This window comes from Manis javanica, chromosome X (assembly GCF_040802235.1).
Source record: "Manis javanica isolate MJ-LG chromosome X, MJ_LKY, whole genome shotgun sequence".
Taxonomy (NCBI): Eukaryota; Metazoa; Chordata; class Mammalia; order Pholidota; family Manidae; genus Manis; species Manis javanica.
Window position 1 is genome coordinate 73,097,372 of NC_133174.1, and position 27,475 is coordinate 73,124,846.

The 27,475-nt window shown below is 33.8% G+C and overlaps 1 protein-coding gene across 1 annotated transcript in view; it reads right to left on the reverse strand.

The window, feature by feature from the left end:
• POF1B (POF1B actin binding protein) overlaps positions 1–17,154 on the reverse strand; it is a 97,508-nt gene extending 80,354 nt beyond the window's left edge. The window contains exons 1-4 of the mRNA XM_017640166.3: positions 17,004–17,154; positions 16,573–16,898; positions 2,926–3,000; positions 587–667 (exon numbers count right to left, since the gene is read on the reverse strand). Coding sequence (XP_017495655.1) covers positions 587–667; positions 2,926–3,000; positions 16,573–16,854 — 438 coding nt within the window. The 5' untranslated portion in view covers positions 16,855–16,898; positions 17,004–17,154. The remainder of the gene's footprint in view (positions 1–586; positions 668–2,925; positions 3,001–16,572; positions 16,899–17,003) is intronic.
• Positions 17,155–27,475: the final 10,321 nt, after the last annotated feature.

The following is a 27,475-nucleotide window of genomic DNA, read 5'->3' on the forward strand; positions in this document are numbered from 1 at the left end:
TAATTTTCTCCTCAAATGAGACAGAGAATGTATCCTAGTTTGTAAAATAGAAGGTTATATATTTTAGTAGAAAATATAATAATGTAATTTTCAAAAGAGCTCATTGTTAGGCACAAAAGTTCATACACCATAGACAACAAAGGTGTGGAAATACTTGAACTTCTGACTTCATTTTCTTCTTCCTAGACCATATCTCAATAGCAAAATCTAAATAAAGACTTCAACCTCTGATGTAACAGCTGATAATTTTTATAAGAAGCCTGTGAAAGAACTTTGTCCCTTTTTTCCTTGGTTCAAAGTGCACAAAAATGTTTTGTAGTACAAGGGTAGAGCCATAGAGATAGAAAGACTTTATATTCCGAGAATTTCCATGCTGGTTGGAACTGTTGCATCTCAGAATCAGAACATATGGGCCCATGGTTGCCTGGATTTAAAGATGACTCTTTTTATACTAATGTTTAGAAATAAACTTTGTAAGTACACCAATCTGATTTTAAGGATCTGGTAACTGACTTATCTTTCTCATTTAAGCTCTCAGCTTCTAAGGAATTATAAATTGGGACACAATTGGTGTGACACAGCTTACCTGTTCAGGATTTTGTACTATGTATCTCCTAACAGTGGTCTGTGGATATGTAGTGACTTTCACTGTTGGAGAATGGAGTTCCTGTGAAAAAAAGATAAAAGCTGCATATAATCATAGTTCATATATAGTGATCTTGGAGCCATCAACAATAATAGGGAGCAATTTTCACAGTGAAAACTTTAAAGTCATTTGCACAAATGATGACATGTGAATTTATGTTTCAGTCAATTTGAGTCTCAAAAACATACATGAAAGCCTATGTTTACGTGCTCAGCACTGTGCTAGGTGTTTATCCTCATTGCTACATTTTATACTCATTTCATGGTAATTCATCACATATTCCAAACTATATTTGATGAGTTTCAAAATACTTGTTTCATTGTAAATGTGCACACATGATTAGAAGAAAGTATAGCTTCATATTTATTAATTACATCTTCTCTTTGGAAAGAACATCCAGTATTTTAAAAAATGGAAGGAGTTGCAAGGAAAAAGTGTGTGTATGTGTGCACTTAAACATTTAAATCTTCACTGTGATGAGAGGCATAAATAATATTAAAAGAGAGACAATACTAGAACAAAGTCATTTGTAAACTTTTGTTGGAAAAAGAGTCAATATCATTAATACAAACAGAGTTTTTATACTGCCCCCAAAAAAGAATCTTCACACTAATAGAAAAATGAACAAGTAATGTGAACATTTATTTTTAGAAAAGAAAATTAATAGACAAAATTATTTACCCAAACTAGGAATCAAACAAACATAACAGAAGAATATCATGTTTTAACTGGAAAATATTTTAAATAATAATGATGATGAGGGTGAAGTAGGAGAAACATTTTCCTATGGAGAGGGGAAAAATTAAACAATCATCCATAGGTTGAAATACTTGGTCATTAAAGTAATAATCTTGAGTAATACAAATTACATAAAGATTAAATGGGAAATGAAGTTATAAAATGCATGTATGGTATGATCTCAATTTTTTTTTTGAACTGAAGAAAATACAAAATGCTAAGAGTAATATCTCTGGATGGGGAGGGCATTGTGAGTGATTTTTTTATTTTTCCTCTTTATATCATTTTACAGTTCCTGAATTTTCTATATAAACACATATTTTTATTATCAGAAATAATTCATACAGTAAACACAATTTTAAAGCCCTCCATTATGAAAAATAATACTGCAGTTTTCTGACTGGAGTTGCTTTAGTGAATGGCTTTTTGATTTAAGTGGAGTTACTTTTCTGAGGTAATCTTATCTGGTGATCCTGTAGGGCTCCATTTCTAACTCAACTGTATCTTTATCCCACTGTCTTATATTTTGTTATGTATGTGACCCATGCTAGTCTGTAAACTCTTTGAGAACAATGATTGTCCTAATTGACCTTTGTGCAGTATTTGCTACATAGTTGGCACTCAGCAAAAGTTTGCTGAATCAATGCTTGATTCTAACTGACCTAGCTCTAGGCAAGGCCAAATTGGGAAGTGGTAAGCAAACTTTTCTTTAATAATCTTATTTTTTCTGCATAATATCACCATTTCTTTAATATGTTCAAGGTCTAGAGACCAGTTTTTGTCCATTTGTCCCCTTATTGTCCATGTTCACACCCTGAAACCTCATCTGGACAAGTCAGTTTGCTTAGAACAGCAACTTTCTCCCTACTCCTCCAAATCCCACACTTTATAGTCCTCTCCTATGTAGTATTAAATTTAGGATGTTTCCTATTTTATTTTCTTAGTATTCTTTTTAATATTAAGTACATAATTGTTAATATGGCATTTATTATTATAGATACCTTTTGGAGATAAAATGCCTAGACTCAAGAATAATCTTAAAAGTGGGAATATCAGGTCATAAAGGCTAAGGAAACTAGACCCTTGTATAACTTTCAAATCATGCACCCTTGAGAAGGGCTAGTTCTGACCCTCTAAGTTATTCTCTCTGAATGTAAACTTACAGTACTCTCACTGATAAAGGCAAGTCCTTAATCCAAGATTATGATCACTTTATTTGTGCTCAAATCAAGGACCCTTAAAATATACATAATCACTAGGAGCTCCTTGGCTAAAAATAAACTGCACTCAAACTAAAAACAATCACATTGAGTAGACAATGAAACTGAAAAATCTCAGTTCACAGCACTTGATTCAGTACTTGTTTTACATTCCTTCAATGGACTGAGCTGATTCTCCTATGTGAGAATCCCCTTTCTGGTTTCATGTTCTTGACATTTTATGAATATGTAAAACCTTATGAGGAACTTAGGATTGTTTGAACATATGATAAGGCCTACATTAAAATAAAAGAACCTAATCTAATCCATAACTTATTTTACCTGTTCAGTATTTTGGGTTATTTGTACAGAGCTTGGGGCACAAGTAGATATTTGCAGAGTTGGAGAATGGAGTTCCTGTTGAGAGAAACAGAAGAGGGTCCAAAAATTGTTAGTCACGGTGTCATTTGAATGTCTTATGGTCTTGAGGTACCTTTTCCTTTATTTTTATAATAACCCAATTTGTCGGAAATAAGAATAAATGTTATTTAGTGTTTTCTTAAATGATGTCTGTATCTCCAAAGAGCACATTACCGAAATTCCTTTGTCAGCTTTGCAAGTAACCTAATTTAAGACAATTTCAAGAATGCTTCTGTAACAATACATTCTTCTTGTACTTTTAGATTGCATCTTTTTTTCTTTTTTGAGAAACTCTGATAATATACACCCCAATGTTACTGTCTGCAATTAACAAGATGAAAAATTTATCAAACAACAGCATTAAATGCAAAAACTCTCAGCCCATATAGGAAACTACCTTTGAAAATTCAGTGACTACTGCCCTGAGATTACTTCAGGTTGACTCTTAATTATGCCTTCTCTGATCTGCTTCTAGTTTAATTTCAAAGAATAGGTTCTATGATCCATAAAATCCAAAAAATGATCCAAAAAGGATATGGTTTTTAATAATGATTAAAGTGATCACTTTATTGATTATGCTGGCATTCTTTACATTTTTCCCAAAATCAGCAAGTTTGAATAGCTTTATTAGTGTGCAAAGAGTTAATAGCATTACTATAATTTACAACCAATTGATACAACTCCAGGATATATTCTAACATATCATTTATATTTCTTTCTTTAGAACAAGAAGGCTATTAAAAATCACAAGCACAGACTTACAAGAGAAGCACTGACAGACTCACAGAGAAGAGTAACTATAATGTAGGTGTAACCTGCTGTTCTTAAAACAAGACAGTGTGTTTACTCAACTTGCCAAATGTTCTGCAGCTTTGGTTTTTCTTTTGGTTCAACTTGTAACATTTTCATCCCTCCTCCCTCTGTTACATCAACAGCAACCCTGCAAACTTAATGTTACAAGGCAGCCTTTGAATATGTTCCCAGATTTCCTGCTGGTAGTTAAGGACAACTGCTCAGTCAAATGCAGAGAATTAAAGATTGTAGACCAAACAGGTACATATTCTTCTGTTTAGGGAGATGGATACAAATGCAACCAAGTGCATGGGGGTTTGGCCCACAGATCCAACAGGAGCCAGTTCAGAGAGAAAAGAAAAAAACTGTGCTTGTTAGTTATATGTTAGTACATGAATGCAATGTAAAACAAAAATGTACACAAAGTCAAAGATCTTCCCTTAATCATTTTCCCTCCATCCACATCCCTTACCCAGAAATAACCATTATTGTTAGGTGTATCTTTACATAAATATATATGATAAATAATATTATATATTGTCTTTATTTTTCTGCAATGTAAGCCAAACACTATTGCTTGTAATTTGGATTAGATATGTCTTAATTCATTAGTTTAAAGTAATATGTATTGTTCCATAATGTTTGTTTGATAGCTTCTTTATCTATTTCCCTATTGATCAATGTTTAAATTGTTTCCAGGTTTTCACTATGTTGCATTGAGCATCCTTGTGCAATTCATTTATCTAGAAACCCACAAAGGAGCAGGATTGCTGGGGCACAGATTATGTGCATTATTCATTTTTAATATACTGCCCAATTGATTTCCAAATGGTCATGCCAGTTACACTTCTGCCAGCAGTATGTAAAAGTATTCATGTCTGGAGGATGCTTTCCAGCAACTTTTTAGCCTTTTTAGGCTAGGGCTAGTAATACTAGAGTAATTTTGAGAAGACAATTTGTGCCCACTGCCTGGCACATGGTAGGTGTTTTATGAATGGTAGTTTCTTCCCCCTCTTTTTAACCAATTCAAATTTGATGGCATCAGCAAATTAAACAGAATGGAACTGACTAGCCTAGTGAACTAGCTTTTAAGATAAAAGACTGTACTGTGAAGTTTTATAAACTTGGACAAATTAACCCAAATAGGAATAAACATACATATGTCACATCTTTAGGATATTTATTTATAATGTATTAGCAGGGTTACTTTATTCATATGCCAAGGTAGTAGATATTTAAAAGAAAAATTGGTGTATTTGTGCAAAGACTAGTCTGATTTTAAAATGAAGAAATTATTCCATCTTCTTATGTGGGAAGCTGGTATATTAATTCTATAGGTCATAATTTACTTAACTGTTTTGAACTTTCATTAAAAAGAAATCATCTAGGCAAATGTAACTTTCCCATACAATCCTCATGAAAACAGAGAACAAATGGAATGACTTAAAAAAGTAAACTATTAAGGCAGTAGCTTAATATGTGTCAAGGAGATTAAGACATAAGATGTTGACCAGTATAAATTTAAAATGTAGCAGTATTAGGCTGATCATAAGGTTCAAAACACCTGAATATAAGGTATATTCATTCCAGAAAGACTTGCTAAAGAAAACGTTTTTCCTTGGAAGTCTACAGAATTAAAACAGCCTGAGTAAATGTCCAAAAAATGAACATGGGAAGGTGCTTTCAGTGACATCTAGCTCTGGGCAGGATTGCAGCCACTCATCCCACAGATAGGATTTTGATGATGATGACAAACACCTTATTAAGAGCTTCTTGCACAAAATACTCTGTATAGATTAGTTTATTTAACACTCAAACCCATGGGGAAGGTGCTCTTATAACCAGATTTTACAAATGAGTAAAGTTAGACAAAGATAGGTTAAGTAACTAGCTAAATATCACACAGTAATACTAAGTTGGAATTCCAACTCAACATCATTCCAGAATTCATACTTTTAATCATTATACTTTGCCACATCTATAGCTTACCTCATCATATTTTCTGTTTTCCAAATTGTGGAACATAATTCTACTGTTAGATCTGACTAGTCCTTATAATAGGAGGCTAGATATTTGTCTTTTTGATTATTTACTATGAAAGTCAACTTTTGGATACCTGAAAATAAAATAACCACCCAAAAGTGACTGTGTGAGAAAAAAAGCCCAGATTAAATCATTTAAACATCTACAAATTCAAGAAGGTTTATTTTTATAGACTGCAATGGTATCTTTACAGAATGTGCTCACAAGCCTCTAAACTTAATAAAATATTGAATTTTTATTTAACATACAAATCATCTAAGCCCTTCAATTTTGTAGGAAGGCCCTACTATCTGATCATATATTCAGCATAGTATTGAATCATTTATTCCTGTGGCTCAGATTTGCTAAATACATAAACATTGCCTTGTTGGCAACTTTCAGTTCTGGTGAAAATAATTTTGTTGATAAGTAAGTGTGTTCAGGCTTAGTATAAAAATCTAGGCCTGCTTTTCCCACACTATTTAAAGTAATGATTTTCAACTTCAGGAAAGTTGTAGCAGCCCTCTTTCTTCTCTTCTTCCTTCTACTCCTCCTCTCCTTTTATGAAGTGCCTGTGACATTACCAACTGGGATAATTTCACTACATCACTTGAGACAATTGTCCTTACACTGATATACACTAAATCAGATCTGGGAAACTCTAGTTGCCCTAGGGAGAATTCACTAATTATAAAACTTCATCTTTCTGTTAAAATAGCTATGTTTTTCAGATTCTAAAAATCTTATGAAATACAAATGGCCCCAATTTCTCAGGCATTTACCTCAGTGAAAGAGCTTTTGAGTAGCTCAGTGCAGTGGAGAAAGAAGGGCAAGCAGAAGGTAGAGAGGAGTTATTCTCCTTTAGATAGAAGGGAAACCTTAAAAACTTAGGACATACTCTGAATTCCAGGATTATTTCAGGGCAAGACCTTGAAAATCAGAACAGAAACCATTTTTGTCCTCTAATATATTTTTGATATTTTCCATTCTGATAATAGAATGGTAGACTCTGGAAAATCTCACAGTAGGGGTAATCAACAAGTGATTTGCTGAAACAAAGAAATATAAACTTGTTTAAATTGAAAATACTTTTGTATCTTACTAAGTTTAGGAGAGATAGCTGATATGGTAGAGATACCAAAAGCTGGTTTATAAACCCAAGACATGCATTAATTAGCTGTTTTAACTTGATTTCTTCATTTGTACAGCAGACAAATAAATACACAATGCATATTTTTAAATGTACACTGCACAACTTATACAATGGATATGATAATACTTTTACTACTTCAAACTTGGAATTCTGGTGAGTAAATAATAAATGTCAGAGAATTTTGGAAACTAAAATATGCCGTCTATTAATATGAGGCATTATTTTTTACTGGATTGGTTACATGTATAACTAAGTTATTCAATATTTGTTATGTAATAATATTGAAAGATATATAAAATATAGAATATAGTCTTTACCCTCACCAAGCTCATAATCACTTATGGGGTGAACACGATTATTGTAAATAACAACAGAATATTATATGAGCTATAGGGAATTTACTGTGGGAGTTTTGAGACATAAGAAATAACATCAGCCTGGGATAATTTCAGATTTCACCACAAGGTTATACTTGAGGAAGATCTTGAAAAATTTTATGTAAATTCAGCATATCTAAATTGGTGAGGATGGGGCATAGGGACATTTTGGGTATAAGAGCAATATGAGCAAAGACACACTTCTGGGAAATTGGAGGCTCTATTTAGAGAACAAGAGTTCACATTTTGGCTGAAAAAAAAAGAACACTAGAAGGAAGTTCCTGGAAGTAAGTTCCCTAGGACGCAGATCATGGAGGGCTTTGAAAGTTAGACTAAGAAATTTATAGACACTGAGTGTCATTGAAGGTGTTTTGGGCAGAAGAGTGACATGAACTGTTTGTTGGGTATTTAAGCAACTTTTCTAAGGAACATATTCTTAGATGTAATTAGGTTTGTGAAGACTTTTAAGTAATTTTATGCAGAAACCTAAGCATCCAAGCTGAAGTCTCTGTTAGAGGAGAAATGGGTAAATACTATGTTTGAGGATAAAAATCTTTTCTTCTAGAGTTCTAAATGTATTTTGGTGTGTGCATGAATACTGAATAGTAGCAGTTTTTATGAGGGAATAAGGATGCGTAACTGATATGCTAAACCAATTACAGGGTAACTGAGTAAGATTCAGTAAGTAAAAACACTTAACCTAGACAGAATTTCAGTAGCAGGGGAAATAGAGGGAAGATCTCTATAAGCACCAGACTATTAGCAGCTTCAAGCTAATTTGGCTAAAGGAAGTATCACAAGATCCCAGAGAAATGGTAGACAGATCAGAATCACTAAGCCTTTAACAGCATTTGCCATAATAGATAATGATACATATTTTTCCATAAGGAAAAAAGTATAAATCAAATATAAGCAAGTCAAATCCAGATGCTTAATGGGACCCAAGAACTAGAATGGAAATAGAATTGACTTATTAAATCATTTCCTTATATTTATTTTGTGTGTTCACTTTTTTAACGAGGCAATTTGTCTCTTACTTTTCGGAACCCCATGAACAATCCTAGTCATATATCTTTATTAATGCTATTGCTGATGGTCACAATCAGGCATTTTTGCAAGCCATAATCACAAAGAGAGGAAGGGAGAGGGGAACAGATGAGTGGGGAAAGTCGGGAAAAGAGTGGGAGAGAGAGAGAGATGGAATTTCCAGTTCCATTCTATTCCCCAAAATATTTGCTTCTACTTGGTCTTTGACTTATGACAAAAAAACCTCAACCCTCAACAAAAGTACATTCCATAGTGGAGAGGAAGAAGGACCACAGAAATAATGTACTGCTCAGTATTATAAGTTCCTTGCTTATAGTTAAATAATGAGAAGTGATACTAGCTTTTAAAAGGAAACCACATCTGGGGTGGAGGTGAAAATGGAAGCCCTGAAGAGACAGTAAAAAGACTCAGCGTTGGAGAACATGTCTTAAAGAAGATGACTTTTCTAGATGGAATATTGAAAGATAGGTAGAATTCCAGCAGAAATATGAGAGTGGTTGTTGTCAGAGCAGGGAATGGAATCAATAAAGACAGGGGAAAGAAGGTGGCAAAATACTGTTTGTTCAAGAAACAGAAAGCAATATAGTGTGTCTGGTACAACACACTTGTGTGGGAACCTTGTGGGAGGAAGTGGTTAGTGGGAGATAAGACTGTAAAAGTAGGACGGGACTGTCCTTAGGAGGCCCTTCAACATCATCAAGGCAAGGAGTTTACACCTGAACTTGATTATCAAAGGTTTGAATGGATTTTGCACTTCAAATCAAATGCTGTAATAAAATGACCAAAATAATAAATTCCATAATAAAGTATAAACTGATTTTATTTCTTCATAATATTTCTATGGACATTCTCCCAAAGCATTTATATCTTTAAATAACTAAAAATCAACTTATTATGAGTGCTGGAACCTTGTGTATTTTGATACAAAACAATCAATAAAATTTATGAGAAAAATTTTAAAAAGAATTCTGAACAGCAACAAAAACTATCTGCATTCTTGGCAAATAACATAATACTTTAAAAGCATTGAAATGTTCATTTGCATTATTTATTTATGCCCTGGCTTCTGTTCCAAAAGATTTTAGCTGGTTCATAATGGGAGCACATACAAGAAAATGATCATAAAATATAAATAGGAATCAGATATTGGAGACTGTAACATAAATAAGAGTCAAATGTGTAAAGCAGGAATATACAGTATAGCATGGTGCTTACAAATCACAGACATGGAACTACACTGACTGATCATTTTAAATCCCAGTTCTGTCACATACTAGCTGTATGGATTTGAGCAAGTTATATAAAATCTCTGTGCCTCAGTTATCTCATCTACAGAAATGGCAATGATTATTTGAACTTTACTTATTAAAGTCTAAAATTAATTCAGTACCTAAGGGAGATAGGCAGTTGCAGACAGTCTATGAAACCTGGATCAGGTGCCCAAAAGCAAGGAAGATACATTTTGATTAGGGGAATTATTTTTCATCTTTTTCCTCTTCTTAACCATTTTCTCTTTTAAAAACCGAGGTTCTGGGAAAATTATATAGGTAGAATGATACATGCATACATACATAAATACCTTTTACTCAGTTCTTTTCTCAAAGGATTATGAATTTTATTCTCCTTCAGTTGAAATTGGCACTTCAAACTTATACTTTGGAGTTTCTGGCTTCATTTTTTAAATTCCTGTGTGCCCATTATAGCTGATCATGTAAACAGGCAGCACACTGATCACACATTTGCACCATCATGAATTTCTTTGAATATGATGATCTTAGAGGTATTTCTGTATTTAAATGACTAGCTTGAATAAGTAGTAGCTTGAATATCTGCAGTGTCCAGTAGAAAAACTCTCTACAATGGTGGAAATGTTCTATATCTGTGTTATCCAATACAGTAACCACTAGCCACATGTGGCTACCGATCATGTCAACTATGGCTAGTGTGACTGAGGAACTGAATATTTAATTTTATCTGATTTGAGTTAATTTAAATGTGAAGGTATACAGTCGTGTGCTACCCTATTGGAAGTGCAACTCTGGAGGAAACATTGGTAAGAGGCAGACTGCAAGCAAACTTTAGTGCTCAGTGTCACTACATTTTAAAAGGGAAAAAGAAGAAAAATGCAAACTAACAAAGCGCCATCTGAAGTATGGAGGTCCAAGTTCAAAGGCTCTAAGAGCCTGGGAACTTCCAAATTACTCTCTCTAAAGGATCTTTATGCCAGTAAACATTACAAATACATTCCTGCTCTTCCAGTCTTTTGATCATATACCATGAGTTTTAGAAAATTGCTTTAATGCTTTTCCTCATTAGTCTTTCTTAGCTAGTAGGGCCCTAATAAGCCTTTCAAGCACATATGTTCCTAATCTTTCCAGTGTCAAAGGAGCTCTTACTTTATAGCTTATTCATTTAGCTTATTATCTTGTCTGTGCAGCTAAAGCCTTTTGTTGGCTACATTTTTCATAAATCAGTAATACAAATGGAAAGAATTATTGAGTGCTAACTCTGTGCCAGATATTGTGCTGCACACCTTCACACGTTATCTCACTCAATACTCACTGCAACCCTGAAAGAGGGTATTATTATCCCTGCTTTACAAATGAGGATATTGAGGTCCTGAGAGGTTAAGTAATTTATTCTAAGCAGTACAGCATTAACACTCACTGTGTGTCAGGCACTGTGCTGCGTGTTTTCCACTCTACATTACTGCATTTGACTCTAACAACAATCCTATATGTTAGTGTTATTATTGCCCCATTTTACAGATAAGGCAACTGAGGCATATAACAAGTCCCCAAACTTGGAATTAAACCCAAGAAGTTTAAAGCCTAAGCATATACTCTTAGCCACTACACTAGACTGTTTCCTGGTTCAGTTCTGCCAAATTCTACTTCATCATTGCACATTTATTATTTGCAGCTCTCCCTAAGACATTAACATAGATTCATTTGTGTGGACATTTTCTCCAAAGTTCTCTGTGAGTGGTCTCTATATTCTGCAAAATATAAGCCTCGTTGGTCAATACCTATTGGCTTTCATTTTCCTATTGATAGCTCTGATCAGAGTTGAAGACCTTGGTGCAACACCTACAAGAAAGACAGCAGGACTGTTGGGAATGAGAATTAGGTAATAGACACAGAAGATTACATACATAGTACAGGACTTTGCTCTCTAAATATTTGTAAGCTTTTTGGAATGAACATGGAACTATTTCATGTTTAATTTGAATTTTAAAACATTATTTAAAAATTAATAAATAATATAATGTTCCAAGAAGAAAAACGATGGGGGCCTTCTGGGTGCTTCTTTCAGTCCTAATAACTATGAGAATCACTGAATGTAATAATAGTGGTAATTAGAAACAGTTTCAAAAAAGGCAGTATCTTTGAAAATAGCCTGACATTTATGCTGACAGAATTTGCAAAGGCAAACTGCTATTTGAACAAATTCCGAGTAGTATGGAAGATGCTCTTTAGAACTTTTCAAAGCCAGTAACATGGTGAAATACCTGCCTTAGGGTACTGTTGAGATGAACTTTATACAGGAAAAACATTTAAATGATCATGACCTTTCTTTAAATGAAACAAGCACTTCCTTAATTGAGGATAAAATCTGTGATCATGTTCTCATGTAAAGAAAGCAGTAGAATGTACTAGTAATAGAACTCCTTCCCCTCATCCCTTCCCTCCAATGGATATCCCTCATTTAAGAGACTTGTTCGTGGATTTTTTTCTCTTCTTTTCCTGCAGGAAACTAGGAGATAAAATAAACTACACATTTCTCTTTGCAGTGAATGCTTTTTGTCTTTTCTAGAAGTATAAATGCTCCATTGGAAATCGAAAAAGGATCACTAATGAGATAGCTACTGGTATGAAAAGAGTTAGTTCAAATGCACTTGTTTAGAAAAGTTTTCACTTTTAAATGAAGTTGAAGGGCATGGCAAATAACCCAATTGTGTTTTCATTAATTGTCAAGAAAAAAATTTGGATCACAACAGTTAAAGGTGAACAATAAACAAGTTTATCTCCCATCCCCTTTCCCCACCCATTCCCATCTTGCCACAGACACGCACCATGACAGCTTGTGCGTGCCATTGCCTGAACACAGGCCCAGCAATTGATCAGACCTCTCTTAAATGAGAAACAAGTGGCATGGGCATTTTCACCCAGCAATTAGTTGCACTCACAATTTCTATAGCTACCTTTAACTGTAAGCACAAAAGGGATGAATAAAGCTGAAAATACGGGCCTCTTTATCTTATGATCTCATTCCTTTTTCAGACAACCTACTTCCTTGAACAATCATTCACTTTAGCGACCACACCCTTGAACAACAATTTATCAAAACACACTACTCCCCACAGAACAGGAAGATTTTCTAATAGTGTATAGATATCCTGGCAAAGAAAGGGAGCTATTCACAATCTTTGTAACCAAAGTAAAAGGAAAAAAAACACATGTACACAAAGATAAGCCCAAGCTGAATAATTATTGAAAGGAGAAGCCATTCATGAACACATATTCTCCCCTGGGCTACTCTCTAGAGTTAAATTTGGTTGCAAGTTCCGAATTGTAAAGAATGGTAACCCATACATAAAGAAGTCCTTTCCTGAACTAAAACATGTTTTATTCAATAAAATATTGATTACCAAAATACAAGACAATGTTTTAAAATGAAATAAAAACATATGGAACACCTATAGACCTGGTCCTATATATCTGTCCTCAACATGGACTCTCCCTGGTAAGAAAATTGCATTTATCTAGATATTCACAGCCCTTCCTACATAGCAGGCACTTAATAAATATGTTTTCACTGAATGACTGGTATTAAAAAATATATTTTCTTTTGATCCCTTTTTCTCACATAATAGAGCTCCTCTGTATACATGGAAAATGTCTTGAACTTCATAAAAAGCTAAGTTAATGGAAAGGCAAATGCATATGCCCAATGAGTAATTCACATCAATGCTATTCATTTAAAGCAGTATTTCATTTTGAGTTAATGATGGTAGGTAATATTTAAGCTTTTTAAAAGACTGAGCTGTAAATCTTTAAATTTTCTCTTATTTTATGTACAAAGGGGTTTGAACTGTACAGGTCCATTTATTTGTGGATTTCTTTTAATAAAAATATTGGAAAAATTTTTGGGAGATTTGAGACAATTCAAGAAAACATTTTCCTTTCTCTCTATTGTAAGAATACATATAACAGACAAAATATGTGTGAATTGACTCTATGTTATCAGTGAGCCTCCCTGTCATCAATAAGCTATTAGTAGTTAACTTTTGGGGGAGTCTAAAGTCCTATGTGGATTTTTGACTGCACAAGGGTTGGGCCTCTAACCCCCGCATTGCCCAAGGGACAACTGTAGTTTCTAGAACTCCATTTATTTACAAGACTGCATTCGGTTTTAAAATGCATCTATGCCCTTGATTACACCTGTGTTTGATTTTACCTGTACATATGGATGAACCTAGTAATTTTAAGTCTACATCAATTTAGATAATTTCACCACCAACTGGTTTCTACATTCAATTTTCTTTGAGAAGACTATCAATCAGACAAAAAATTAACTAAGAGAATCATAAAATACATCTGATCAATTGTAAACAAGAAACAAAGCAACATTATATCTGGAAATTTAAAATATGTCTATGTCTATAAACACCATTTTAGTGCACAAGAAGGCAATGGAGGAAATACGTGTACTAGAAAGCTAAAAATAGAAAATACTAAAGGGCTGCAAAAAGCATTTGGTTAAATTTAAAATGTCTACTATATAAGCTGAAATTAAGATTCAGGAAGGAAATCTGAGGGGGATCAATTTCAGCTTCTCGAAGGGAACGTATTTTACTACTGGCAATCATATATATTTTTAAATCTTATGAATTCTCTGAGAGTCATTCAAACATGAAATACTAAAAACAATTAATGTAAAAGTTTAATTGAATTTATGATGACCAACAATTGGTCAACTCTAGCATCAGAGTAATCGCTACATACTAACTCAAAATGTCTCTGAAACATGGCATATTAAGAAGAGACTTTATCAAAACAAAAACCAATCAAATAAGAAAGGGTTTGGTGTAACATGTACAGCTTCCTTGTGCTGTGCATGGTATATAACAAAACTGCTGCCACAGCTTACCCATTTTGTTAGCATTAAGGTAATTTCAGATCAAATCTAGTCCTACCTTGCAGAATGTTATCCTAGCAACAGGAGAAAGGAAAATAAAACAGAAGGGTTACCTAGTAACATTCTTTGTGGCGTCTATCTAAAAGCTTTCTTGCCTAATCATCATTTAGCGGATTTGTGAATGCCCTTTGATATCTAACTCAGTTTGAAATTTTATAGTCAAATTTTATCTCTTCTTGTTTCAGTAAGGGAATGAAACTTCTTATTTTTTTCCTTTACCGCGTATCTAAAATCTTACACTCCTCATCCTCACCCAGTCCTTACTTTTCTTTCTTTCAAATAACTAACTTCAGACTTCACAATCTCTTGCATTCTGATTGATCTCACACCAGTTTCTGTGGCCATAATTTCTGCCCTTAAAGTTCTTTATGAACTCCTCTGCGGGCAACTATGTTTCAGGACAGAGATCGTCTTACAAAGATCACTTTAGCAAATATCAGGTAGAAAGAAGGAAAGGATATTAAAATGGAATGCTGAACTAAGGAGCATACAGTAGATTGTGTTCCTAAAAACTGTTCTGTAGTCAATCTTTATAATTTGCCAAATCACAGCTTTTAAATTTTTGTCTGTTTATCTTTCTTTTACTAGGAAGTTTACAAGAAAAGAAGTTTATGTGTTAACTATGATAGATAGGGTGATTTTAACATTCCTGTGGTAGTGGTAACTTGTTTTTGGACTAAGGAACATAGGTGACACCCACTTTGTTGTTCATTAACACCCTAATACTGGATATTGGAATGTGCATTTGCATTACTATTATCACTTACACAAACTTCTGACCTTTATAGTTCTCTTCCCCTTGACGTCAATATAGACAGAGTTTTTCAACTAGGAAATTATTGACTGTAAATCCTGGATATTTTTTCTTCATAGCTTTTCCCTTCAGACGACAGTAAGAGTAAAATAAGAGAGTAAAATTGTGGCGTTTGTAGTTGCTGGGTTATCCAGATCTTTAAAAATTATTTTGAAAATAGTTTTATTATATACTTTTTAAATGATGCTTCATATCCTACTTTAAATTGTATTTTGGGGGAAAATAATCCATATGATTCCTAATGTAATAGTGCAACATAGGGTAATATCCCAATGGTTGCTTTTTGAGCTCTTTACAGCAAAAAATTGTATCTTGACAACATAATTTCAGTTTGGACAGAAGTTTCCACAAAGCTTAAATACATGCAAATTTAATGTAAATAGTCAAAGAATAAAAAACATATAGAGCTGTTAATTTTATATAGTTTTGTGATATTCTTTTACATTCATTGGTAAGATCATTAGCACAGAAACTGATGCTAAAATAACAAATTGATTTCATTTTAAAGGGTGTCTTAAGAGTTCCACCTTTTCTAGCTTTCATTTAACAGTCACATCTTGCTTTTTTCAATCCTATACCAACTCTTTCAGTACTCCTTCTATCAATATTCATAAATTATTCACCTTTGTTGTACAAGAACCACTGTATCATTTTCAGAAAATGAAGCACATGACAATTCTGACATTTGTGCCTGTCACTCATCCTGGAGCAGTGTGCTATTTACTGAACAGACAATTGCTCATCACTCCATACATTCCATTGTCTGTACACCACCATATGTGATACCAAAAAAAAGCCCTGTTTACTTCTGATATGAAGTGAATCAGTGGGAATGAGTCTACAAAAATTACTATATTCAAATTGAGGAGTGCTTTGCAGTAGTGGCAAAAGAATACCTCAGATCAAATATTCCAATCAAATCTAATAAAAAATGAACCATCCCATACTCTAGATTATGACAGTCTTTGTAACTGGTTAACAACCACAGGCACTAGTAGATGAAAGAACAGCAAGAGATGGAGCTTGAGTTGCTAAGCATTGCATATGTAGCTGTAATCCACCAAGAGACTTCATCCTGTAGAACAGAGACAAGGAAGTAGAAAGAAAAGAAATGAGCTTTAAGCCTTCCCCTTTCTACACTGGCACGACTGTCTTTGTGGTACCTGGGAATGGTCGCTCCAAACCAAGTTTTGGTAGGAGGAAGCAGTTTTGAGAGGGGAGAGCACTTCCCGTGAGCCGATGGGGTCCAAGGCCTGAACTACTTTGTTCATGGGCCCACTGTAGGTCCTCACTCGTTCATACACTACGTTTTTTTCTGGAGACTGCTGGGCTTGGCTTGACTGATGGTAGCAGTGGTAGTGTTGGGGCTGGCACTGCAGCCCCTTTGGGGGCTGCTGAGTCCCACAGCTGCTGCTGCTCATCTCGTTCCAGTAGCTTGAGCTCATTATATTCTCGGTGGTCAGCAGGGTACTCCCCCCAGATGCTCTCCCTAAGCAACAAACAGAGAAAAAGAGAGATCATGAAAGAAAGGGGTAGGAAGACAGGCAGGCAAGCACACATATCTATAGTGGTGCCAGGGTGAGATGAGAGTTACCTGAGGAGCAGCAGGAGCAGGTCTGGCAGCTACAGAGGCAGCAAAGTATTTGAGCACAAATGGAAAGTGGAGCCACCCTGTCAGATTGCTCCAGGAAATGGTACTGACACGCCCCTAAGGGGCGGATTCACCGGTCAGGTTTACCTGCCTGGAGAGGCCCTGGCCACGGAGACAGCTATAAGGCTGTCCAGTAGCTAAGGGAGTCTGGAGTCTGGAAAAGGCAGAAATGAGGAATTTTAGGGCTGAAGCCAGGCTTCCAAGTCCACAGTCTTTGAAATTCACTTTGCAGCTGGGCAAAGACATGAAAGTGGCTTTCCTATGGTTTTTAAACGTAGTAAAGGTAGATACGAGCATAAGTATTATCATCCAGAGTCCCAGCCCAAAATATAAGGTATTAGCCTAGGGATACACTAATTTTCACAGATAAATTTGCATTCTTTGCAAAATCCAGCTGGTAACTGCATTTAAGGAAGATTGCTATGGGGTCTCCTTCTAACAACTCTAATTTATGGACCTGTTTATCTTGCTCCAGGCTTAAAGGTATAGCTTTTTGAGCATACATTTAAGGAAAATTGTCTAAATGATTAAATTGCTACCTACACTTGGAGGGTTGGTCAAGAAAAATCTAACCATTCCACAAATGCTTTGCGTTTTAACATTTGTATGTTGTTTTGCATTTTTACAAAAGAGTATATGCTGATTTTATTCGTTCCCTAGGTATACTGAGCTTGATTGCCTTTTTAATATCTAGTTGTTAAGGGAGATGCAACTCCTGAGAGGTGCCTTACCTAATATAGTAAGATTTAAACGTGCTCAGCACTTGTATTTATTAGTACTTGAAATTACAATCATAATGTCTACTTACCCACCAGGTTTTGCCCTGCAAGATACTTCAGCACCACTGAACTCTAGAATACTTACTAAGGGTATCTTCAGATAAGAGGTGTCTATATATACTAGTGTGTGTATATATATGTATATACCATAGAACCTAGTACACTACCAACATTCTAGAGAGAAGGACAATATCATTAAGCTGACTAGCCAGCCTTTTATCTGCTGCAAAATGTAGTGACTTACTGGTCACTTACTACGACCAGATACTGTGCAAGAAGCTTTTTGTGTATTGTCACCCTCACAATTTCATGAGTGTTTGTAGCTGTGGAACTGAGGCACAGACACGGAGAGGTTGAAAAATTTCCCTCAGGTAAATAAATAGTAAATGGTGGGTCTGGGCAACACTAAAAGAGTCTAATCTCTCATTGACTATATTATACTGCTAGATAAATTTTGAAATTATGTTCTGCAACTGGCCATCTAATAAATCTTCTGGTGGAAAAACTACATAAAAATAAACAGTTTTGAATTGCTAGCTGTAAGTGACTTTAAAAGGAATCTTTGGATATTTTTATGGGAGAGCAGTATGCAAACTGTTAAAAGTAGACCTTAAAAACTCTTTAAAATAATTTATTATATATTTACATTTGTATTTGTGTGTTGTGTGCAGAGCTTTCAAATCTAATTCTTGTTCATTTTAATGCTGTTCCTCAAGAATCAATGAAAATTTAATTACAAACATGAGACCTGCCAAACAGTCTGACAATATATCAGATCAATAACTTGTTAGTATCATTAGCAATATTATTTTGAATAAACTTTATCTGTGAACAAGGACTAGGTGTTAACTGGGGTCAGCCACTCAGCTCTGATTGTTGAAATCTGAATTTAAAATACAGGCAAACACATATATACACAATGCTATTAATATCTGCAGCCAAGAGGTGGCCTATAAAAGAAGGGATTGAGATGAAGAATAAAAATTTCTTCATCCATAAAATGGTGACTATACCTACCTTCTTCATTTCTTGAATATGTTATTTTGAGGCAGCCACCCTGATGCATTAGGAAAAAATTAATGTGTGAAACTGGCATACTCATCTATTCCCTGAGCCTCATCCATCGCTTTTCTTCATCCCTGGTTATGAGGGAGAGAGAACTTGAAGCTCAGCCATGATATATAAAAAATGAAATTAGACACTAACAGGCAGGCAAACCACATCTAACTACAAAGCAGATATTGACACCTCTGATAGGTTTATCAATTATTCTTACCAACGTTTCCCTTCCTTCTCTGAGAACTGTTGTCTTCAATGATCTGCATCTACAATTGTTTTATTTCTCCTTTATGCAAATGATAATACTCACCTATTTTTATTAATAAATACATACAAATATATTTGCCCTATTTTCTACTTGAAAACCCAAGGGATTGACATAGTGCATTCTGAAAGCTTCATGATTGTGCTATCCTAACATTGTTGGCTGGGATAGTAAGAGTTGATTTCTTATTCTCAGCTCTAGACTTGTTCACAGAAGCCTTAATTATATTTCTGGCACTTGTTTTGTTTCATTCAATGACATAGCTACTTTGTGGGGGGAAAAAAGACTAACTTATGATGATGGTTTTGGTTTCCCTGTAGCTAATATCCACTTAGAAGCTAATTCAGTCTAACAGACTTTAAAAATCTTTACTGTTGCTGATTATAAGAATTATTCATTCTTTAAAAATTCAAATAAGCAAAAATGTGAATAAAGTAGAAAATAAAACTTCCCACATTGATGGTGAGAGTAAGGGATAGACTGAATATGAAGACTGTCTGGCCTATACATTTTTGGTGATTAAAAAAATGACTGAGATTTATATTTTGATGGAGCTGTTTTGAAGGCAATCTGAAAAAGTCCTGATTTTACCTACCTCATAAAATTGTCATTAGGATCATATGCTAAAGTGCCTGCTAGTTGTAATATACTACCCAGGTGTAAGATTTTTAAATATATTATTCACAGATGAAGTAGTGTGATTTTTGTGAAATAGTAAGCTTTGAAATGCAAATATGAATATACCAGGAGGCTGTAGGCCTGATTTTTGAAAAGCTTAACTACCTAAAACCACTGAAGTAAAACAGATCAGTAATTAATTTATCAAAATTGATGTACATAATTATCTTAAAATATTAAACAATATAAGTAATCATAAATTTAACACTAAAATTTCATTAGCATCAGCAGTGGAGTTTTTATGTGTATAACTAATCCTGTACTCCACCTCTGCTTTATGGGGATAACACTCAAATCAATCTCTAGACCTGGCTTCCTGCTTGAGGCTAATGGTGTAATGGAAAATGTTACAATTAAAGCAAAATTACTCTAGTCTTTTTACTTCTGCCTTCCCTATGATCAAAAAGAAATTATGGAAAAGGTCAATAAGCAGTAGTCAGAGGGAGCTGAAAGCCCAAGGTAGTGAGGATGATTGTATGAAAGCACCTATGTTTTACTAAATAGGTCCAAGTCACTTAATCCAGCAGAATTCCATTCCTGCCTTCTGACAGACCTCACATTTGAGCTTGCTTAACTGCTGTTGGGAAACTTTAGACTGAGCAATATTTCCAAATATCATATATGAAAAGAACATTGTCTTGAATAAGATAAATAATGATGAATTTTACAAACTGAACAGTTTAATCTGACATCAATTCAAGTCAAACATCTATATCAGACTATCAGGTGTCTGACGATACACACACTTAGAATAAAAACAAGTGATCCCAGAAAGACCACTGGCATCCCCTATCTTGGTTTCTGAATTTCTTTTCTTGAATACATTTTAACTGTAGCATAATTTTGCTCAGAACTAATTCCAGTTTTCCAAGAGCCATACTAGAGAACATCAGACCTGGATCCTGTACAGAGAAAATAACTCCTTGGTATGATTTGAATGCTGTTGAAAGTGACACCAACCCTCTATGATTTTGGAAGTTCCCCAGGGATGACTGACTTTTACTGCAAAAAAGATTAGAACAGCATTTCTCAAAGTGTGTCCTGAATAACATTAGTCTACAGCATGTTACACTTAGAAAACAAAAGTGTTTTGTGACAAAATGAGTTTAAGAAATACTTGATTAAACAAAATTTGAGAAATAGCTTTGTGACATAACTGTGATAGCCTTTCATAAGCTAATGTACACTGTGATCTAAATGGGTCAATGACGTGTAGAATTTTCTGTTGGTGATGGAATGTATTTTGTGTGGAATAACTTCAGTGACTTGTGTTCTTCAGATTTTTTTTCTTTCTGCTTTTTCTCCATGTACTTTAAATTAAACTCATAAACTAAGTGGGGATTCATATCTAGTTTGTAATTCTACTGACATCATGAAAACAAACACCATTTGATCAGCCACATAACTATACCAGTATGATACTCAAAGTAAGGTCCCTGAATCAGAAGCACCAGATTCACCTGGGAGGTTTCTTGAAATGCAAATTCTTAGGCCCCACCTCAGATCTTCTGAGTCAGAAACTTTAGGCATGGAGCCCAGCTATCTGTTTAACAAGCCCTCCTGGTAACCCTGATGCACACTGAAGTTTGAAAATCCTTGATTTATACCAGTATTTTCAGGTCAGACTTGGAGAAAATAGGGAGATGGTAGTGCCAGAGAGATGAGATTTCCAATATAGTGGGTAATAATTTGTAAGCATCTCAGGAAGGAATTATTAAAAATCTATGAGGAAAATGAGCTACAACTCTAGGTAAGAGTCAAACTGTTCTACATATAAAGAAAAGTTAAAATGAGAATGAATTACAGTGTAATACATTAGCTATAGCTAAGATGTTATGATATATTTTTTAATATTTTTATTTTAATTAAAGGAGAGAATTGGCATATACCAGAAGGTTATATAGTATAGTGTTGATGAGAGTTTTCAGTTAGACTTGGATTTAAATGTTGTCTGTACCACATATTAACTCCATTGCCTGGCAAATCATGTTACTTCTCTGAGCTTCTGTTATTCTCAGTGAAAAGGTTAATAACCCCTAACAAAAGGTTTGTTGTGTAGGTTAGATAAAATCCATGCAAAGTGTTTAACATGGTGTCTGGTACCTAATAGCAACACAACAAATGACAATTTTTAATATTATGATCTAGATTTGGCTTGGGATAAAGGAAAAAAGGATTTTCATAGCTTTGCAAATAAAAATGCCTATAGTAGAAAGTATCATATAAAGTAGGCATGACTTGTAAAAGGGGAAGACAACAGAAGTGGGGAAATGCCAGATGACATAGTCACAATTTAACAAAAAGGAGAAGGTGGAATGAAGCTTCATTGTAAGGCAGTCTTTTATAATTTAAAAAGCTTGGCTAGTATGGAAGAGCTTAGTTAGAAAACAAAGTTCTATAATGTCTATTCTAGGTATTTGTGTTATAATATAGAGAAATTAGAATGAGTAACTTTAATGTAATCAAATTATTTAAAATATATATACAAAATTACCCAAAGGAAAAGAAGAAAGGGAACAATAGATATAAGAACTGAAGTCAATAAAATTCAGAACAGAAAAAGAATAAAGAATATTAGCAAAACCAAAAGTTGGTTCTTTGGAAAAAAGTCAATAAAATTGATATTCCTCTAACAAGGCAGACAAAGAAAAAGGAAAGTACAATAACCAAAATCATGAATGAAAGAGGAGATGTCACTGCTGACTCCACAGACATTAATGGGATAATGAAGTACTCTATTAACAATCTTATGCATGTACATTCCCAAACTTAGATGAAATATACCTGTTTTTTAAAAACCACAAAACTACAAGTTATCCAAAATGAAATAGATAAAGTGATTAGCCCTATCTTTATATAAGAACTAGAATTCATATTAACAAACTTACTAAAAAATACTGAATTACATCAAACATTTCAAGAAAAATCAATACATTTTTAGAAAAATCTCTTCCAGAAATAGAAGAGGGAGGAACCCTGATTAATGTATTTTGTGAAGCCAGCATTACCCTAATACCAAAGCCAGATAATGACACTACAATAAAAGTATAGACCAATATCCTTGGTGACTATAGATGTAAACTTCTCAACAAAATAGCCCACTAAATTCAAGAACATTGAAAGAATTATACACTATGACCAAGTGTGATTTATCCCTGGGATGCAAGGATGGTTCAACATATGCAAATCAATAAGTGTGATATGTCACATTAATATAATGAAAGATAAAAATCACATGGCCATCTCAACATATGCAGAAAAAGCATTTGGCAAAATACAATGCCCTTTCATGATTTAAACACCCGTCAACACATCAGGTATTGAAGAAACATACCTCAACATAAAAATCATATATGACTAGCCTGCAGCTAACATACTCAATGGTGAAAAATTGAATTCTAAGAACTTCCTCTAAGATCAAGAACAAGACAAGTATGTCCAATCTCATCACTCTTATTCAATATAATACTGGAAGTTCCAGCTAGAGAAATCAGGCAAGACAAAAAAAGATACATATCTCCAAATTGGAAAGGAAGAAATAAAATTGCCATTATTTGCAGATGATTTATATATATATATATATATATATATATATATATATAAAATCCAAGAGACTCAATCAAAAAATCATTCAAACTAATCAACAAATAAATTTGCAGGATACAAAATCAACATATCGAAATAAGTTCCATTTATGTACACAAATAATAAAACATCTGAAAGAGAGGTAAACTATCCCGATCACAATAACATCAAAAAGAATACTTAGGAATAATTTAACCAAGCAAGTGAAAGATCTGTACAATAAAAACTACAAGACTTTGATAAAATAAACTGAATATGACAAAACAAATGGAAAGACATTTCAAGTTCATAGATCAGAAAAACTAATATTGTTAAAATGTCCATACTACTCAAAATCATTTACAGATTCAATGTAATACCTATGAAAATTCCAATGACATTTTCTACTCATGGAAAGAGAAAAATAATACCAAAATTTGTATGCAACCCCTACCAAACCCCAAACAGCCAAAACAATTTTAAGAACAAAGCTGGAGGCATCACACATCATGACTTCAAACTGTACTACAAAGCTAGAGTAATTAGAACAGTATGGTAGTGGCATAAAAATAGACACATAGACCAATGGAACAGAATAGGGAGCCCAGAGTTAAATCCCTGCATATACCATCAACTAATATTTGACAAGGGAGCCAAGAACACCAATGGGGAAAAGATAGTTTCCTCAACAAAAAGTACTGGGGAAATGGGATAAAAACATAGTAAACAATGAAATTGGGCCCTACCTTACATCAATCACAAAAATTAACTTGAAATGGATCAAAAACTTAAACATAAGCCCTGATACCAAAAACTCCTAGGAGAAAATGTAAGGAAGAAGCTGTTTAACATTGGTCTTGGCAATGATGTTTCGGATCTGACACCAAAAGCACAAACAACAAAAGTGAAAAATCAGCAAGTGAGATGACATCAAACTTTAAATATTCTGCATACCTAAAGAAACAATCAACAAAATGAAAAAGCACCTACAGAAGAGAAGAAAAATTTTGCAAACCATATATCAAATATAGGGTTAACATTCCAAATATATAAATAATCCATACAACTCAACAACAAACAATCCAATTAAAAATGAGAAGAACTAAATAGACATTTTTCCAAAGAAGGCATTCAAATGTCCAACAGATAAATGAAAAGATGCTCAAATCACTAATAAACAGGGTAATGTAAATTAAAAGCACAGTGAAATATTACCTCACACCTGTTAGAATGGCTATCATCACAAAAATAAGAAATAAGTGTTGGCAAGGAGGTAGAACAAAGGGAACCCTTGTACACTGTTGGGAATGTAAACTGGTTCAGCTGCTTTGGAAAACAATATAGAAGTTCCTTAAAATTTTTAAATGGATGTACCATTTGATCCAGCAATTCCAATTCTGGTTATATAACCAAATGAAATTAAAACAGGATATTGAAGAGGTATATTTAGTGCAGCATTATTCACAACAGTCAAGAACTAGAAACAACCTTAGTGCCTGTCAAAGGATGAGTGGGTAAAGAAGATATGATCTATATGTGTATGTATGTATGTATATGTGTGTGTATATATGTATGTTCATATATATATATAAATAATGGAATACTACTCAACCATGAGAAAGAAGGAAATCTTTCTCAATAATATGGATGGGTGTTGAGGACATTATGCTAAGTGCAATAAGTCAGACAAAGACAAATACTGTATGGTATCACTTATATGTGGAATCTCAAACAGCCAAACTGGTAAAAACAGAATAAAATGGTGGTTACAGGGGCTAGGGTTGGGGGAATAGAAGAGATGTTTAAGCATACGAAACTGCAACTGTAGTAAATAAGTTCTAGTGATCTGATGTACAGTATTGCAAATATAGATAATAATGTTATATCATAATCATCAAACTTTCTAATAGACTAAGCAAGTTATTTATTCCAACCACAAAAAGAAATGATAATTATGTGATGTGACAAAGGTGCTAGCTATCACTGCAATGGCAATCACATTATAATATGTAAATGTATCAAATCAACATGTTGTACACCTTAAATTTACACAATATTATATGTCATATATAGGTACAAGATCAACCCAAATATCCAAGAATATATTATTGTTCTATCTATAATATGAACTATTATACAACCATTAATGTTACATTATATAAATTTATTTAGTTTTATGGAAAATGTTCATAAAATAATAAATTAGTGAAAAGGCAGGTTACATAAAGTGCAATGTTATTTTTGTAAATAAATAATGTGCATATACAGAAAAAAGACAAGGACACACCAAAATGTGATTATTTTGAAGTAATGTGTTTATATTAATTTTTACTTGCTTTGTGTTTTATTGTTTTCCTTATTTCCCACAATAGGCATATGTTTATTTTGTAACATGAAATATTATTTTTAAGTTACATTTATTCTTCTTTCCTAATTCTAGCAGTAATTCATGTGCACTGTAAAACATTTGTAAAGACTAGCAAGTATTAAAAAAGAAAGTCACACTGTAATACCACTACCATCTAGAGATGGCTTTGTACATTGTGTATTAGGATGATTTGATCTACAAGTAATAGAAAACTTTACTGAAACTGGCGTAACAATAAGATATTTATTATCTTATTTCATACAAATCCCAGTGGTAGGATGAGGATAAGGGATGTTTGATTCAGTAGCTGACTGCTATTAGGTTATCAGTGTTCAGGTGGGGTGTCTCTCTGCCTCCACAGTACCAAGTTCATCCTAAAGCAATTCCCCCTTATGTTTGTGTGATGGTTGCCAGCAGCACTCAGGGTTACAGTTTTCCTTACTCACATCTAGCATCCGAAGAACATCTCTCTCACACAAGAGAAAGTTGATTGGAAGTTCTTTGGTCTAATTGCACCAATTTGGGTTATGTGCTCATTCCTGGATCTCTTAGACCCACTTCTGCAGATGGAGGTAAGGTCAGTTTTCCTTGAGGCATATGGACTGAATGCGGAAGGTGTGGATACCTAAAAATAAGATTGTTTTAGAAAGGAAAAAGGGCAGAATGGTTATTTGAGAATCAACCAACAATGTTTATTACATATATTTATAAAAATATATGTCTTATATATAAATCTTGATATCTTTGTATATATTACAGATTCTATGATCTTCTTTTCCAATATAAAAAATTGTACTTGATAAATATTTGATAGTTTCTTTAAGACAAGACTTGTATTTCTACTTCTATATTTCCTTAGGCATAAAGAAGACTACTAGTAGTTAGGATATAATATTTGAGGTTGGAAAGGGATCTAAACTTCATCTAACTCTGTACTACCATGTTCAAGGGATTCTCAAAAGTTTGATATTAAGCAAATATCTTTGAATGAATTGTTGGCTGATAATTTCAGTGACTTACTGTCTCCTAAATTGAGAAGCTATTGATTATATTTCCAGATGTTCCCACATGATATGGTGGCATCTCCTTGCTGTTCTCCTTCCTTTCTTTCCCTTCCCTCCATTCCTTTCCTCCTTACTTCCTATTTTAATATTTAGTTAGTAAACTACAGGAATAATACACACTTGTTTAGAAAATTCAAATGATATGGTAAGTTGTAAATTAAGAACTAAAATCCTCTTGATCTTCCCACAAACTCAGTTTTCATATGTAAACAATGATAGCAGTTTTGTGTGTGTTGTGTGTATTCTTCTAGACTTTCATCCAGATAGAAGATAGGATAGATAAATAGATAGATGACAGATATAGATAGATAAATGATAGATATAAATAAATATTATATAGGTGTGTGTATTTACATACACAGACACATATACAAATATTCTGCAATGTGATTTCTCCTCCAATAATTCATCATGGACAATTTTTATTTCATAACATATTGAAAATTCTCATGATGATAAAATGTTACATAACATTCCAATGTATGGAGGCATTGTAAATCAATCTCCATATTGGTGAGCATTTAGGACCTGTGTGCTTTTTCTCTATTTCACGCAATGTTGCAACATACTCCTTAGTTATGGAGTACATTTTCAATCTCTGTTGCCATACTAAATATATAGTATAAATTAAATTATAT